Genomic DNA, 18,093 nt, shown 5'->3' on the forward strand with positions numbered 1-18,093 from the left:
TCTCTTTGATCTCTTATTTCCTATTTCATTCCATGTCTATAGAGTTGATTCTCATGTCTTTATTGGTAACTTTCATGTCTTTATGGTTAACTTTCATGTCTTTATCTGTAACCTTCTTGCCTTTCACATCATTATCAGCAACTTTTATGTCTTTATTCCTAACTTTCCCATCTTTAATGGTAACTTTCACATCGTCCTCTATAACAATCATATCTTCATCGGTATCTGTCACATCTATATTGGTAACTTTCTCATATTTCGTGAACTCTTCCTGTCACTCTGCGTGAAAATGTTCACAGATGTCTGGCATCGAAATCCTCGGACATGTTTTTAATTTCTGTTTGTCTTTGTGGTGATTCAGTGTCGTACTCAAACATGTTCAAAACGTGTCGCAATGGTTTTCACGGGCAGTTTTAGTCTCGCGGCCGAGACAAGGTGACTTGTTCCAAACTCTTTCTGAGGATCAAAGGTTTGATGCCCCAACATGTTTTTCGAGATTTACTGATCTTGTTTGCACCATGTTTTTCTTGGTGTTGGCATTTTGTTTTGTTTGCATTGTTGGGTTGACAATGTTCTGTTGTGTTATGTTGCTGTGCTCTCTCATAGATCCTCTCTTGTTTAAGACTGAACACAGCAGCTTTGTTGAGAAAGGTAAAGGCTTTGTTCGCAGATATCGGCAGATTCTAGCGGTGGCTTCCAGATGTGGCTCTCTCAACATAACGTCTCCTGTTGCAGACGCCTGCTTCCTGCAGCAGGACCAGGGCGGCTGCCAGAACTACACCATGATGTGGTTCTTCGACACCGAGCAGAACGAGTGCGCCCGCTTCTGGTACGGAGGCTGCGGCGGCAACCAGAATCGCTTCAACACGCAGGGGGAGTGCGAGTACCTGTGTCTGACAAAGAGTCGATGATGGCGGGGAGGAGGACACCACAGACGCACAAGACGACACTCCTGATTTTTAAAGACTGAACTCGGGAAAATCTTCCCACCGAAATGTTACTGAAACCGGCCAATTCAGAATATTTAATCTAAAGTTCAAAGTTACGAAAAACAACAAGGAGAAATAGGCGAACAAGCTCCCCTCAGCTGGAATTTGACCACAAGCCGTGACGTCGCCGAGTCGTACCGATGATCCCCGGCTGCTTCTATGAGATTCAGGGGCAGAAAGGATGCTCACAGCACAGCCTGCTGGCACACGGTGGTATCACACACTGTTTAAAATGAACTCTTTCATGTACTTGTCTTAGAACAAAACCTACGTTTAGTCGAGTTGTGTCAGACAGGTCGGTTTACACTGTTGATGAGCACACAACCAGTGAATAGACGTAGTGAATATTTACAGATGTTTGTAAAACAGCTACAGGACTACAGCAAGTTTTCCCTTTGCCAGCATTCTTGAATCTTTTTCAAATCACACAGACATTTTTGATGATTTTTTTTTTTTTTTACAATATCTGAGTTGAAATTAGAAATTTCTTCAAATGGTTAAGATAAAACCAAATTAATTAAAGAGCTAGTAAATAGATCAGTGTCATGAATTTCTCTGAAAGACTTAAGTTGTTGTTAACTGACTTTTAACATTTATTCTTAAATATTCTGCTTTAAAAAAAAAAAAAAACTATTCTGGCTTCATTTTGTAACTGGAGCCTTTAAAAACGCGGCCGAGGTTGTTTGTGAGGTGCTTCGTATCGGGAAACTTTTCCAAATGTCTTCAGGCACAAACAGCGAGCCAAGTCCGCCCTTCACGTTCCCCCGAACGCGTGTTTGACTCCCCGAGCAATGCCCCGTCGCTCACTCATCCTCACATCTTCAAGGAGGAAGTGGGAGGAGTCTGATGTGAACAGCTGTTTGACCATTAAAGGTTTGAAGGAATCAGTAAAGTAGCGTGGTATTGGAGAATTTGTGGAACAACGTCTGGTCTCTGTGTCGTTTTTGTTCCGTCTTGAACTTTCAACATCAACTCAATGTTCTTCTAACATGCTGCAAAGCTCACGGGCAATGCGGGAGGAACCAGCACCTGACAGATAACCACGACACCGCCACACTCAAATGTTTCTGAGTCTGAAGTTTGTTAGCAGGGAGGTTCAAACCAATGTTGAAGTTCCATTCTTTAACATGAAGATGCTCTGACAGAAATGGAGTTCCACAGGGTTCTGTCCTCGATACACAACTAGTGTGAGCGATATGTTCAACCTCAAGCTTTATCCAAGAATTCCAAAATTTACGAGTAGGTTTCTCTGTTTGAAATTGAGCAGGGGTCTGACATTAAAGTGACATTAAAGACTTGAAGATTTGAATTAAAGAATTGAAAGAATTGAAGCGTGGGGGCCCACGCTTCAATGGTGACGACAAGAATTGCATGCAGGCTCGGAACTTTATTAAAGGGAAAGATTGATGATTCATCCGGACTCGACCTCAAGGCTTGTCCGAACGTCCCGGGCTCGTAAAAGCTTTGCTCAGGCAAGTGAATCATCTTTTTTTGGTGATATTTTGACGTTTTTTTCGGCAAACAATCCCTTGATATCACCAACGGATCACGCCATCGCTGGGCGCGGCCATTTCTTGTCCCGAGACCGTGATCGCTGACGATACCGTGGGGAAACGCTTGATATAGAGGTATGTGAAGAGTACGGCCAATCGCAGCCAATAGTTTCTTCCCTTTTCGTGATCCGCATTTTGGTCGGTGTTTACCTGGAAAACACGCATTTTGATTGGATAGCATTGCGTAATTCCTCAGGATTCCCTCAAATCACGTAGTCGACGAAACGCACGGTCGTCCACCATTTTGAATTTTTCACTTCCGTCAACATTCAGATCGTCACCAGAACGCATTAAAACCTCAGTCGAATTTGACACATAAACAACTTCAACAGATTCAGCATTTTTATGGTTCCTAAAAAAAGTTGCCTGAATAGGAAGAGAAGGAGGAAGAGGAGGAGGATTTGATTAGTTGTTGACCAATATAATAAATATATACGACACACGGTTACCAGGTTATTAAAAAAACTTGTATATGGATAAAAAGTGACTAATACAATGAATATGGTGTGGTAGTATGTAGTACTATGGTAGTAGGGTGTGGCAGCTCCAATCTTAATACTATCAAATTTATTTCAGACGAAGAAGAAACTTAAAATATATATTATTCCTTCAGATTGAAGAGCATAAAGAGATACACCTTCTCTGAAAGTTTCATTGAGATATCTTGATTATTAAAGAAACTGCAAGGTTTTTTTTTAAAATGTAAAAAGTTATGTTGGTCGAAGTCATACATTATCAAAGCTTATAAATTTCCAATAAACTTTGGGCAAGTAAAAAGAGCTCAAAATGCATAATGTCAAGCCCTGTCCACGCTCATGCACAAATTCTTCATCCAAGGGCTCACATTCTCTCACTGATTTAAAAGGCAATTTAATTCTCCTTAAAAACAAAAGTGCTGGGAATACCATGTCGATGTAGCAACAAAAAAAAATCCCAAACTAACGTATTCAGGCAAGCAACAATTTTTTAACTCACTGTCTTCATAAGTCTTCTTCCCCTTCTGGGTCACGTTGTGGTTCAAACTGGGTGAACAGCTGCGAACCACAAATCCACTGAGAACATTAGTACGTTGTTACCGGTGTTTAAGATTAATTGGTTTCCCGGTTAAATGGTGACCCACTTCCTCGAGCGGCCATCGCTGCTGCTCGTAACAGGACTCACAGAAGTTACTTCAGCACTTAACTGTAAATGCTGATGAATGTCCTTCGATAGGACGGCTACAGATTTATGTCGCGTTTTTAATATAATGTTGTGTTGTAACGTTATTAGCAGCAGAAGGCGACGCTAAAGGGTCACCACTTAACAGGGAAGCCACTTCATCTGGAACAGCAGAAAGCGTTTCTGGGCCAGGGGTAGGTGTGGACGGATACAGAATAGAAACACACTTTGAATACAATGTTGTTGGACCTCTGACACCGATGAGAATTTGCTGAAAAACTATATAAAATGAGACCTTGCAAGAAATTCACTCTTTACACTGAACCACATGACAAGCAGCTGTGGCCCCGGGTCTGCGGTTCGATGACCACCTCCTGTCATCCATGTGTGCAATTGTTATTAAAGAGCCCGTCAAATGTGAAGTGTGTACACACACACACACACACACACACACACACACACACACACACACACACACACACACACACACACACACACACACACACACACACACACACACACACACACACACACACACACACACACACACACAGAATCTTAAGTGTCGACCAACACGTTCAAAGTGATTTTATTGATGAGACAAAACAAACAGAACGAGAACATGAAATGTAGACACTTTTTACAAACTAAAGAGAATCTGGAACTCGTCTTCTTCTCTTCTGGAAACGACATCCGAAACAACAGCCTCCTCTCCTCCAATCAGAGCGCTCTCCATCAGTCTTCAGTCACATGACTCCGTGTGTTGTTGGGGGGGAAAAAGTTTGTCTGTTTGTAGTCCGTTCATTTCCCACCATGTAACACAAAGTCTTCACCTCCAGAGGAGCTCGTCAGTGTTCAGACGATGATGATGTCACCGTGGAAGACGAGGTCCCTCACTTCCAGACCTTGACGATGCCGTCTCTGGACGACGTGACGATGAAGCCCTGCGTGGTCTGGAAGGTGGCGATGTCTGTGACGATGTCATGGTGTCCCACGGGGAGCGACTCCGGACCACGGCGAGGAGAGTCCTCCACCACACCGCTCTTCTGTTTACTGTGGATCTCCTGGTCACAGGTCAAAGGTCACGGGTTATTTCCATCCCACTGGCTGTGTGTGTCTTCAGTGGTGTGTGTGTGTGTGTGTGCGTACCTGGATGACCTCGGTTCCTTCGATAATTTTGCGGCTGTACAGAACAGACGGACAGTGCAGCGAGTCGTTGGCTCCGCCCGCGACGATGTACGATCGCTCCGGATAGGCCAGATCCCAGAACCTGCAGACGGGAAGGGGGCGGAGCCAAAGGACAAGACACGAGTTAGACGTTGTGCGGACGCGTATTTGTGTCGCTGTTGTGTAGCTGTTGACACCTGATCCTCATGTCGGAGCCAGCGGTCAGCAGCAGTGGATTCCCGTCGGCTGGACTGCAGTAGATCCCGTTCACACTGTGTGGAGACGGCTGCGCACAGAGGGAGGCAACGTCTGGATCAAACTGGATCGAACAACCTCAAACTGGCTCCTCTATCTTGAAGAAGGGATTCACACGGAGCACTGACCTGCATCTCAGACAGAGGCGGCGCTGAACTGGCCCACAGAGTGAACTTCCTGTCTCCAGTCTCCATATCCCACATGGACACCTCATTATTCCCCTGTACGGCTGCACACACACACACAGTATCAGAATCAGTACTCCCTAATGTGAGGACGTGTAATCAGAGTACAGGTACCTGCGATGACAGATGATTGGTAGAGCGGGTGCATGAGCAGCCGTCTGATTCGTGCCCGGGCTGGGTGGGAGTGGTTAGAGATGGGCAGCTGGAAGCGCATATCCCAGCATGCCATGGTGCCGCTGCTGGTGCCTGCGAGACAGACGGCGCCGTTAAGAGGACTGAGGGACGGGTGCAAAAGAAGGTATGCAAATTATATTGGTGATCAGGAGCCACCAGACGCACCGAGACACAGCCAGCACTGGTGCATGTCCACGCTGAAGGACGTGATGAGTCCCAGCCGGAGGTCGTGGCGCAGAGTCCAGGCGTTGGAGTTGGAGCGCAGGTCCCAGCCCACCAGGGAACCGTTGACGGTGGCGTACGCCAGCACGGACTGAGCGCCCGAGTTGAAGTGGTGAATGTCCACCGCGCAGCCGTCCTCCTGGGGGTCCAACGACCTGAGACCAGAGAGGCGGGGCGGGAATGCAAGTCTCAACCCGTGGACATGTTACCTCCTGGACTATAGTCGCCTGTGGACGCCTTACCTGGTCTGGAACGGCTGCACTTTGGGGGACTTCGGTGGTTTACTGGCCTCGACTGCCAGCAGCTGGATGGATCCAGAGTCTGAGGCCACGGCCAGGTAATGCGAGCCCTGACAGAAGGTGAGCGTCTTCACGTGTCCTCCGATACGAGAGTAGGTCAGCACCGACCTGCAGAACACACGCAGTCAACCAGGCGACACCAACCATGCCACTGACCTGCGGGGGGGGGGTGCGACGACTCACCTGGTGGTGGTGGTCTTGCCCTCCATCTTTTGACTGTCCCACACTTTGACGGTGCCGTCGTTGGACGCCGTGGCAAAGATGGAGTGCTCGTCTGAGACGCGAATCCTGTTGACCGCAGCCTTGTGTTCGTGGAGGTGAGCGACCAGCAAGCCTTTGGGATGCCACCCTGAAACACAGGTACCTCTGTGAGCCGGCGCCCCCTGTCTTATCGACGGCCACTGCGGAGGTGGACGTGTGTAGTGGGAGTCACCGGATGGACGCCCCCGGTCTCACCTGGCGGTGGCGGGCGGCTCTCCCACTCGGCGCTCTCCATCATGTGCTTGGCCATGCGCTCGGCGCTGCACTGCTCCCTCTTTTGCTGCACCAGCTGCTGCAGCTCCGCCTTGCAGGTGTTGACGCGGCGTTGGTAGGTGGCGCCGCCGCCCATCGACGGCAGCGCGGGAACCGCCGGGACCGCCGCACTCTTCCTGACCTGAGGCACCGGCCCGTCGGTGACCTGTGGACACAGAGGCTTTGGTGAACCCGGAGCAGAACGACCCTATAGAAATGCAGAGACGACCAAAGTGGGTCTTGGATCCGCGCTGGTTTCATCTGGTTTTTGATTCTTTCCTTTTGGTTCTTTAGTTTTGGCCTTGTTATTCGGACTAGTACCATTTTACCGGGCGCTGGTTTGATCCAGGTATGCAGAACCATTCTGACCAAACATCGTCTTCTTCCAATATAACACTCCCACGCTGCTCGATGGTACGATGGAAGGTTCCCAATGTTGGTAGGCAAGTTAGGATGTGATGCAGACACATAAAGGAACCCATGGGTTCTAAAGGTGAGACACTAAAGGGGGGCTGCGTGAGGCCTTTGACCCAGACTCTTCTCCGGTTCTTAGACTGGTTCGGAACTAGTTCTGGTTAGCATTCAGACTGGAACGGAATTATCTTTAAGTAGATTCTTTTCGCTTCCGGTTGTTGAACCGGGTCTGAACTTCTCCGAAAGGTTCTCAGCCGTAGTCGTACCGGGGGTTCTGGATGCCTTTGGACTGGTTTGACTGGTTTTACACTTGGGAGTAGGAAACTGATTCGTTCTGGCTTGGGGGTCAAAGGTCAGACGTACCGTGGCGGGCTGAGAGGACGGCGGTTCCTGGGACCCGAACATGCTCTTCCACTCCTCGTTCATGGTGGAATCCTGCTTGGTGTGTTTCTTCGCTGCAGGGGAAACCACATGATCAGGTTCACACAGAACCGTCACACACGTCAGAAACCTTAAATCTTTTCTCCATTCTCTGCAATTGATTTGCCGCAACGCTCTGAAATGTGACAAACACTGCATGCGGAGCTCAACCAAACTAATACGCAGGTTTCATTGGACTCGCGTCGACGAGACGTTCCTCACCTCGCTTGTCTTCGGCCTCGTTCTTGGGTTTGACCAGGTCCACCTGGCGCCCGGTGATGCCCAGCGTGGCGAGGTCGATGACGCCCGTCTGCGCCGCCTCTCCCAGCTGGTTCTGCTCGCCCATATTGGCTTTGGCCTTGTTAGACTTCAGCATGAAGTCTTTGAGAGCCAGGAGCTTGTCCTCCTCGGCCTCCGTCATTCCCTGAGGACACCACACAACAAGACAAATGTCAGCATTCAAAGACCCGGGGAAACCCACAAGGTATCTTTAGAAACAAAACAGCATCGCGTCCAAAAACTATTCACACTTGTTCCAATGAAACCTTGGGGTTTCATTGGAACAAAGTGTGAATAGTTTTTTATTCACACTGTTATTTATGGGGCCTTTTTACAGGTAGAAAAGGTTTTACACGAGCTCTGTGGCCCTGAAGCCCTTCACACTCCGGGTTCCATCGGCTTCCATCCAGGTCAAAATGTTTTACACACGTCCCAACTGTTCTGCAGTTGTTGGCAGAGGTTTGTTTGTGGGGGTGTGACGCATGCCTCCACACAATTCTGTGGTTTTTCCTCAGAACTCTGAGCAGCTGGGAGAGATTCCGAATTGCAGATGAGGAGGAGGAGGAGTGTGTGTGTGTGTGTGTGTGTGTGTGTGTGTGTGTGTGTGTGTGTGTGTGTGTGTGAGCGAGAGACAAAGAAAACATCTGCGATCCAAGGCAAACTTCTTAATAAACCCAAACCGCAGAAATGTGTTATTTTTGTCTGAATCAGCCAAACGATCCAGCAGTTCTTTGACTCAAACGGACCATCTGTCAAACACTGACATTGATTGTTTTCCGCCTTTCGTCCAGACAAACGTCTGGCGGCTGGCCCTCGGGACGACCTCTAGCAAACATTCCCTTCACCCTGATAAGCATCACTCCGTTTTCTGGCTCTTCAAGTTCAGTGTAAGAACACCGCGACCAGGCGTCACTGAGGGCATCAAAAACACAACAACAAAACAAACCAGTTTTTGTTTTTGAAATGTGAGTCCGTTCATTGAAAGAAAATGTTCATTGAAAGAAAAGGGGGATGGTTTTACAGTGCACTAAAAACAAGGGAACTTCAAGCCATCCTATGTTAAAGGTTAGTGAGGTGGAGCAGGAGGCAGGTAGAGCGCCCCCCGGTGGACTCCAGATGGAACAAGCGGTTCTTTTATATCCTGGAGTTCCCATGAATTCTGATCTTTATGGAAAATGACTTTGTTGCAGCGGCTCAAGACAAAATGTCAACATTTGACCGAGAAGCCACGAGAGCAAGTCTTAAATGTTGTGAAACCGGTTTTTCCGGTGCGAAACGAGATAAGAGTGTACAAACGGGACCTTGCGTCGGGAATTTTCGGATGTTTCTGTGACGCTGAAATGTCAACAAACTCACGTATCTTTTGTAAGACATGAAAATATAAATGCTGGAAATACGTGTTTGTTTGAGCGTGATGACCAGTTTCCTTCAGAAATGTATTGACAACATGTCATATGTACATCAACAAATAAAACTGGCCTCTACATCATTCCCTTGTGGATCCCGGTGGAGTAACTTTGATCATTAAGAATTTTCTTAAAAATAACTTCCGTTTCCTCCTGTTCTTCTAAAACTCCCATTTTCCTCAAGGTTCTTCAAGAACTTATACCAGCGCAGTTGGTGAGCCGCTCTGACCTGTGACAGCAGCTTCTTGAGCAGCTGAGCGATCGCCGGGTCGTCTGGAGCAGGGCATTCTGGGATTGATCCAGCTCGCTTCTTCTGGCGCAGCAGCAGATGTCTGAAGAGGCTGCTGATGTCTTTAGAACGGAGAGCGTAGTCGAAGATGGAACGACTGACCGGCTCCTTCAGGACGCTCAGCAGGACCAGCTCCTTGTCGATCTGAGGAGCAGGAGGAGGAGGAGGAGGAGGAGGAAGAAGAGCAGAGTGAGGAGGAGGAGGAGGAAGTGCAGAGTGAGGAGGAGGAGGAGGAAGAGCAGAGTGAGGAGGAGAAGGAGGAGGAAGAGCAGAGTGAGGAGGAGAAGGAGGAGGAAGAGCAGAGGAGGAGGAGGAGGAGCAGGAAGAGCAAAGTGAGGAGGAGGAGGAAGTGCAGAGTGAGGAGGAGGAAGAGGAGGATCAGAGTGAGGAGGAGTAGAGGGAGGAGGAGGAGGAGGATCAGAGTGAGGAGGAGTAGAGGGAGGAGGAGGAGGAGGAGGAAGAGCAAAGTGAGGAGGAGGAGGAAGTGCAGAGTGAGGAGGAGGAGGAGGATCAGAGTGAGGAGGAGGAGGAGGAGGATCAGAGTGAGGAGGAGTAGAGGGAGGAGGAGGAGGAGAAGGAGGATCAGAGTGAGGAGGAGGAGGAAGAGCAGAGTGAGGAGGAGGAGGATCAGAGTGAGGAGGAGGAGGAAGAGCAGAGTGAGGAGGAGGAGGAGGATCAGAGTGAGGAGGAGGAGGAGGAGGAGGAAGAGCAGAGTGAGGAGGATCAGAGTGAGGAGAAGGAGAAGGAGGAAGAGTAGAGTGAGGAGGAGGATGAGGAGGATCAGGAGGAGGAGGAGGAAGAGCAGAGTGGGGAGGAGGAGGAGGAGAAGGAGGATCAGAGTGAGAAGGAGGATCAGAGTGAGGAGGAAGAGCAGAGTGGGGAGGAGGAAGAGGAGGCTGACCTGGATGATGGGCTGGCTGATGAAGGCACTGAGGTGAGGCATGAGCTTGCAGTAGACGTCGGCCACGTTCAGGTGCTGAGCGACGACGGTGATGAAGCCCACGGCTCCGTAGCGGATCCACAGGTTGGGATGACAGAGGAACGGAGCTGAGGCAGCAGGAGAGAGCAGTTCAGGGACCGCTGGGAAAAATCACTACCTGACAAACTAAATCTGTGTGTGTGTGTGTGTGCGCTCACAGATGTCGCTGACGAACTCGTAGATGTGAGGTTTCTGCAGCAGCCCCAGCTGACACATGCAGGTCAGGGCGTTCAGAGCTTTGTAGATCACAAACTCCTCGGTGTCGCTCAGCCCCTGCTGGAGCAGCGGCTTCAAGATGGCGGAGCTCTGCCAGCCCACGTACGCAGCCACGCCTGCCACAACAACTGCGTTAGCAACAGCATGGACTTCCACATTGCTCACTACCATTTTAACGTAAGCAACAACATTTGCAACATCAGCAGCAACAACGTTGGGAACGTTGGCAACAATTACATTTGCGACAACAATGTTAGCAGTGTGTTAACAGTGCTAATGACAACAACGTTAATGACAACAATGTTAGTGACAACAATGTTAGTGACAACAGTGTTAATGACAACAGTGTTAATGAAAACAGTGTTAATGACAACAGTGTTTATGAAAACAGTGTTAATGACAACAGTGTTAATGACAACAGTGTTAATGAAAACAGTGTTAATGACAACAGTGTTAAACAACGTTGACAACAATAGCATTTGCGACATTATAAACAATGTTAGCAGCAAGTTCGCAACAACATTAGTGACAACAATGTTAATATTAGCAACAACAACAATGCTAACGACGCCGGCAACAATAACATTTGCAACATTAGAAACAATGTTAGCAACAAAATGAGCTACAACAACGTTAACATTAGCAACAAAATTAGCTACAACAACGTTAACATTAGCGACAACACTAGCTACAACAACGTTAACATTAGCGACAAAATTAGCGACAACAACGTTAACATTAGCTACGTTAACATTAGCGACAACATTAGCTACAACAACGTTAACGTTAGCGACAAAATTAGCTACAACAACGTTAACACTAGCGACAACAATGTTAACGTTAATGACGACAACATTCATGACAACGTTGCCGACAACAATGTTTACAACATTAGCAACGACATTAACAATGACAACATCAATGACGACAACATTCATGACAACGTTGCAGACAATATTAACAACATGAGCAACAAGGTTAGCAGCAACAACAGTTGCGACAACAAGTACTGAACTCTGTGTGTGTGTGTGTGTGTGTGTGTGTGTGTGTGTGTGTGTGTGTGTGTGTGTGTGTGTGTGTGTGTGTGTGTGTGTGTGTGTGTGTGTGTGTGTGTGTGTGTGTGTCCATGCTGCCGTACCGACGATGCTGTCGAAGAACGCCCCCCGCAGGTGCCAGTCGTTCTTGTCGTTGAGGAAGGTGATCATGTGCGACAGCAGCACGTCGTTCGCTTTCTGTCGGCCGAAGAACACGCAGAGCCGCGTGATGCCGTTCTCCATCAGCGACTGCTTGACGATGTTCTCCGAGTCGCTGAGCAACGTCACCACCTTCTGCTGCACCATCTCGTGGAGCGCCTGCAGCTCTGCAACACACACACACACACATGACAAAGTGCGACCAGCAGACAGACGTAGGGAGGAGCGGCGGCGGCGGCGAGCAGAGACGTTACCCGAGTCGTAGTTCTCGTTGGGGTGCAGCGTCTCCTCGGCGTCCTCTCCGCTCAGCTCCTGCTCCGTGTTCACGTTGTTCTCTTGGACCAGTTCCAGGAAGCGCAGGGCGCTCTCGGCCAGGTGGGCGATGTTCTCTGGGAACACAACCCGGAGAACGTCTCAGACGGAGCGTCAACCACAAATCATCGGCAGACAACACAAGATTACACTCTTCCATCAATAATGCCGCTCACAACTTCCTCGTGTTGAAATTGTTTTTTTTTAAATTCACATTTCCACGGAAGATATTGTGAACCATCTCAAATTGAAGCCGTGCGCAACGATTCTGACTAAGAGTGAAATGAAACCTGCGTTCTCATTGGCCGGAATCCTTCATTCTCAGCCTGATCGGTTTGCTAATTCTTTGTTTCCGACACCATTCATTTCCTGTTGTTAGCGAAAGCGGTGGGATATTTGGTTGTTGCTGTGATTCGCCGATAATCTCAGCTCATCCTTGATGATATGGTGTATATATTTTAAACTCTTTAAATTGTTATTTTTAATATATTGTTTCATGCCTTTTTGCACTGTGGGTCCGAGAGGACTGAAATTTCATCTGTGCTGTACGTCATGCATATTAGCACACTGGACAATAAAGCTGACTTTGATGATAGAAGTAACTTTTATGAAGCTCAACAACGGATTTGGATGTTTCACAAAAATTACCAATACAAATTTAATTTGGCACGAAAATTCACAAACTCCAGCGGTTTGTTTTTTTGAACCACCTGTTGTGGTCACCTGGGGTTCAGCTCGGTGCCCCCCGCCCCCACCTCACCAGCGTACGCCAGCCGCACGATGGTGGCGTCGTCCTGGGCCAGGTGCGCGATGCCCGGCAGGATGTACTCGGGGTAGATGTTGACGTCGTTCCTCGGCACCTCCTTCACCAGGGCCAGCACCTTGGCCAGCGTGCGCACGGCCTGGGCGCGCACGCGCGGCGCCGGGTCGCCGCAGAAGTGCAGCAGGTACGGCGTGATGCGGTCCAGCAGGATGTCCACGGCCAGCCGCGGCGCCAGGTGCAGGACCAGCTCCAGGGCCGCCAGCTTGGAGTCGCAGGAGTGGAGCGTCTGCAGGCAGGACGTGATGACGGAGACCAGGACCAGCAGGCCCTGCTCCTCCCGGGCGCTCACACAACCGGAACCGTCCGGTCCATCGTGAGTCGACGAGCCTGGAGGGAGGAGGACAGGGACTGAGGTCAGAGGGGGGGGTCTGAGGGGGTCCGGCGGGGGTCCGACGGGGTCCCACCTCCCCGCAGGTTGTGCAGGATGTTGTCCAGGTCCTTGCGGATCACGAGCACCCGCTGGTCTGCGCTCTGGAACGTCTCCTTGGAGAACTGGGCCATGTAGGGCTGCAGGAAGGTGTAGAAGATGTCGGGGAAGCCCCGCCCCCTCTGCTGCTTCAGGTACTCCTCCGCCGTCAGACGCTTATCGGGTTCTCTCTGGACCATCTGGGCCACCTGCACACACACACACATGTATTTATTTATTTATTTATTTGGGTTAGGGTTGGGGGAGGGGAGGGGTGTTGACTGTTGACAGAAACTTTTGGAGTTTGTTTGTTTGTATGTTTGCGAATGTTCCTGTTCCTCTGGTTTTTAGAAATAAAGCTGTTTGTTTATGTGTGTGTGAATGTGTGTGTGTGTGTGTGTGTGTGTGTGTGTGTGTGTGTGTGTGTGTGTGTGTGTGTGTGTGTGTGTGTGTGTGTGTGTGTGTGTGTGTGTGTGAGTGTGTGTGTGTGTGTGTGTACCAGCTCCCGGATGCTCTGGTCCTCTATCTTTGTAAGGACCTGCTCGGTCTGGAAGTTTCCCTTCCTGTAAGCGAGCAGCTGAGAAAGATCGAAGAGAGGAACCCCCTCTGTGAACAACTCTGCAATCACACACCCTGAAACAACACACAAACACACAACATCAATCACACACACACGTGTTCTCCACCTGGTACAGTTACCGGTGTGATGTTAGTTTTTGTGTCCCTGCTGGTCTGAGCGTGAATAGGTTGCATGTGTTTCAGCGTGTGTGGCTCTATGTTTCTATAGTGTGGTTCTATGTTTCTATTAGTGTGGTTCTATGTTTGGCTCTATGTTTCTATTAGTGTGGCTCTATGTTTCTATTAGTGTGGTTCTATGTTTCTATTAGTGTGGTTCTATGTTTGGCTCTATGTTTCTATTAGTGTGGCTCTATGTTTCTATTAGTGTGGTTCTATATTTCTATTAGTGTGGCTCTATGTTTCTATTAGTGTGGCTCTATGTTTGGTTCTATGTTTCTATTAGTGTGGTTCTATGTTTGGCTCTATGTTTCTATTAGTGTGGCTCTATGTTTCTATAAGTGTGGTTCTATGTTTGGCTCTATGTTTCTATTAGTGTGGCTCTATGTTTCTATTAGTGTGGCTCTATGTTTCTATTAGTGTGGTTCTATGTTTCTATTAGTGTGGCTCTATGTTTCTATTAGTGTGGCTCTATGTTTGGCTCTATGTTTCTATTAGTGTGGCTCCATGCTTCTATTAGTGTGGCTCTACGTTTCTATTAGTGTGGTTCTATGTTTCTATAAGTGTGGTTCTATGTTTGGCTCTATGTTTCTATTAGTGTGGCTCTATGTTTCTATTAGTGTGGCTCTATGTTTCTATTAGTGTGGTTCTATGTTTCTATAAGTGTGGTTCTATGTTTCTATTAGTGTGGCTCTATGTTTCTATTAGTGTGGTTCTATGTTTCTATTAGTGTGGCTCTATGTTTCTATTAGTGTGGTTCTATGTTTGGCTCTATGTTTCTATTAGTGTGGTCCTATGTTTCTATTAGTGTGGTTCTATGTTTCTATTAGTGTGGCTCTATGTTTCTATTAGTGTGGTTCTATGTTTCTATTAGTGTGGCTCTATGTTTCTATTAGTGTGGCTCTATGTTTCTATTAGTGTGGTTCTATGTTTCTATTAGTGTGGCTCTATGTTTCTAATAGTGTGGTTCTATGTTTGGCTCTATGTTTCTATTAGTGTGGCTCTATGTTTGGCTCTATGTTTCTATTAGTGTGGCTCGATGTTTCTATTAGTGTGGTTTTATGTTTGGCTCGATGTTTCTATTAGTGTGGCTCTATGTTTCTATGAGTGTGGCTCTATGTTTCTATTAGTGTGGCTCTCTGTTTCTATTAGTGTGGCTCTATGTTTCTATTAGTGTGGTTCTGTTTCTATTAGTGTGGTTCTGTTTCTATTAGTGTGGCTCTATGTTTCTATTAGTGTGGTTCTATGTTTGGCTCTATGTTTCTATTAGTGTAGCTCTATGTTTCTATTAGTGTGGCTCTATGTTTCTATTAGTGTGGCTCTATGTTTCTATTAGTGTGGTTCTATGTTTCTATTAGTGTGGCTCTATGTTTCTATTAGTGTGGCTCTATGTTTCTATTAGTGTGGCTCTATGTCTGCATGCGGGACCATGTATGTTTCTATGCAAGCGCTTCTCAGTGTGTGTGATTCTATGAGTGTGGTAATGTGTGTGTAGTTCTCTGTGCTGTCTACCCAGGCGTGTATTTATGATTCTGTGCGTCCGTGTCCTTCTCTGGGTGTTTCTATGTCCTACGTGTCCAGACGTGTGTGTGCACCTGCAGAGAAGATGTCCATGGCCTGCCTCAGTTCTCCCCGGCTCCTCTGGTTGCTGCTGCTCAGGTCCACCAGCGGCGTGTTCTGGTCGTTCTCCGTGGCGAACATGCTGCCGTCCACGAACCTCTCGGGCGCGATGTAGCAGGTGCGGCGCCGCGACGTGTCGAAGAAGTAGTTGAAGTCGGCCGGGTTGTCCTCGGGCAGGTAGGTGGGCTTGAAGCTGGCGAAGTCGGTGAGCAGCACCCAGTTCCAGCTGGTCACCATCACGTTCTCCGTCTTGATGTCGCCGTGACGCACGCCGGCCTTGTGCGCCTGGTCCACGGCGTTGAGGATCTGGAAGGCGAGCCAGCGCTTCTCCACGTTGTTGAGGAAGGGCCGTGTGCTGATGCGGTCGTACAGGTTGTCGCGCACGTACTGGCGGAAGAGGATGGCGGCCTTGTCGCTGAGCGAGGTCTTCTGGAACGGCAGGCAGTTCTGGCAGGAGTGCAGCCGGATCTTCAGCTCCTCCAGCTCCTGCTTGTAACTGCCGAGCGGCAGCGACGGGTCCTGGATGGCGAACACCTTCACCACCACCAGACCCTCGCGGTGTTTGGCCCGCGCCACCTTGAAGAACCGCGTGCTGCCCAGACTCTTGTCGTACTCGTGGTCGTGGATGTCCGAGAAGTAGCTGTCCACGGAGAGGATCTGGGAGGGGGCGATGCCCGCCAGCTGGTTCCCCATCGCGTCTGCTGAGGAAGAGGAGCGTTACCTGTGTGGAACATTTCAATTCAAAGGTGCTTCACGTTAACAAACACGTGAGACGTGAACATTAAAAACCAAGTTTACAAAAAAAAAAAAAAAAATGGAAAAATTAAAGATCCAGTGGATCCCAAACTAAATACACTCTTCATTCAAGGCAGCAGCAGTAGAACCATCTTCAGGTTAGAAAGAACTCACGCCTCCACCCTCCACCCTCCAGCTCCCTCCTCCACACAACACAACATTCGTGTTGTCACAGTCATGTGATCCAAGTCCTAGTTTATTTACCCTCAATCTAACATAATTACATTAATCGACTGTAAATAATTGTTTTGGGTTTTCTTATTACATACTGACTCGGTGAGTCGAAGCAGAGCCGCCCGGCTCATGTTCACCTGATTGCTGTTTACCTGTGTGTTGTTTACGTGTTAGCTTTAGCCGTTAGCTCGTGGGGATGCTAACAGCTGCTACCGGCGGGATGAACCGCCTTCATGCAGCCGCCCGTCAGTGTGTCCTCCACCGGGCTGCGTCCCGCAACCCCCACCGCTCCGGTAGAGTCCCGGTAAAGCCCCGGGAACGGAGAAAAACACCGAGAGAAGCGGCCTGAGTCAGTCCGGCAGCGAGCGCCCAGTTCCGGGTATTCCTGTGTGCATCCGGGTCACAGCGCCCCCACAGGTCAGCGGCGGTACAGCGTGGATCGTCTATTGTGAGGAAGGGTCACTCTGAGTGATGATGGAACGACGTTTACATTCACCAACGACATTCAGAGAACACCAAGACAAACAATATTCAAAGATTCCAATGTTCTTTTTGTACATCGCGTTTTAACACAAGTTGATTTGAGACGCTACCCCTTTGTGGTTTGTTTCTGATTATCTGATCATTAAAACGTGTGAACACACTGCGACATCTGGAGGTGATTTCTTCTGACCAGTTTGACCTCCAGTGTGTCGGGGTCCTTCCACACCACAACTCCTAGACTGATGAGAACAGAGAACCTGGTCGAGGAACTCGGTGTCGTTCAGAACAACAGTAAATGTGAGGAATAAACCTAATAACCCTCAGGGGCAGTTTTAGTATCTAACCGGTTCATGATGACAACGATATACCACATGACCCCTTCCTTGAGGCTTGAGGCCATTTTTTTTTTTTATTTTGCTCGAATTCTTAATTTTAAGTATTTGAACTGTTTGTTTAAAAAAACAAAACTGGATTATATAATTGACAGAAACACACAACGACACAGAGACACACTCACCCAGACACAAAAATGCACAAATACATACTCACACACACAAATATACACAAGACACTCTTACTTTGATCTAACTATTTGATCTAAAAAGGAAGTCCTATGTCATCAACAGAAATGCACACACACACACACACACAGACATACACACAAATATATTTAGATACGCATACTTTGAAATTCTGAATTTGAAAAATTTGAACTATTCATTCCAAAGAGAAGTCTTATGTCATCAACAGAAATGTGCATGCACACAAACATACACAAACATACACACACATATACATACACAAACATACACGCACATATACATACACAAACATACACACACATATACATACACAAACACAAACAGACCCTCAATGTCACCTGGTGGGTTTTGTTTGATGTTCAACTAAACAAACACACACGCAAAGTTTGTTTTAAAACTCTCCTGGTGGTTTCTCGTGAGGTTGAATTTTCTACAACCAACTTTTGTTGATATGATAGAAGAGCATTTATCCTTTAGCACTCCAAGAAAGAC

The 18,093-nt window shown here is 48.0% G+C and overlaps 2 protein-coding genes across 2 annotated transcripts in view; one reads left to right on the forward strand and one right to left on the reverse strand.

The window, feature by feature from the left end:
- Window positions 1-1,881, forward strand: part of col6a4a (collagen, type VI, alpha 4a) — a gene marked incomplete at its 5' end in the record, with an annotated part of 28,441 nt that extends 26,560 nt beyond the window's left edge. The window contains 2 exons of the mRNA XM_080500670.1: window positions 607-651; window positions 736-1,881. Of these exons, the coding sequence (XP_080356796.1) occupies window positions 607-651; window positions 736-911 (221 nt within the window). The 3' untranslated portion in view covers window positions 912-1,881. The remainder of the gene's footprint in view (window positions 1-606; window positions 652-735) is intronic.
- Window positions 1,882-4,283: 2,402 nt separating this feature from the next.
- On the reverse strand, window positions 4,284-16,948 carry pik3r4 (phosphoinositide-3-kinase, regulatory subunit 4). The gene is made up of 21 exons (XM_080501246.1): window positions 16,729-16,948; window positions 15,583-16,328; window positions 13,752-13,885; window positions 13,251-13,461; window positions 12,784-13,173; window positions 11,966-12,100; window positions 11,657-11,878; window positions 10,461-10,634; window positions 10,225-10,370; window positions 9,264-9,467; window positions 7,572-7,773; window positions 7,293-7,384; window positions 6,459-6,681; window positions 6,186-6,351; window positions 5,946-6,110; window positions 5,647-5,858; window positions 5,422-5,553; window positions 5,251-5,351; window positions 5,065-5,153; window positions 4,850-4,970; window positions 4,284-4,764 (listed from the first exon to the last, which is right to left on the reverse strand). The coding sequence occupies exons 2-21, from the start codon at window positions 16,298-16,300 to the stop codon at window positions 4,594-4,596; spliced, it is 4,008 nt and encodes a 1,335-aa protein (XP_080357372.1). The 5' UTR covers window positions 16,301-16,328; window positions 16,729-16,948; the 3' UTR covers window positions 4,284-4,593.
- Window positions 16,949-18,093: the final 1,145 nt, after the last annotated feature.

Source organism: Blennius ocellaris (genome assembly GCF_963422515.1).
Source record: "Blennius ocellaris genome assembly, chromosome: 8".
NCBI lineage: Eukaryota > Metazoa > Chordata > Actinopteri > Blenniiformes > Blenniidae > Blennius > Blennius ocellaris.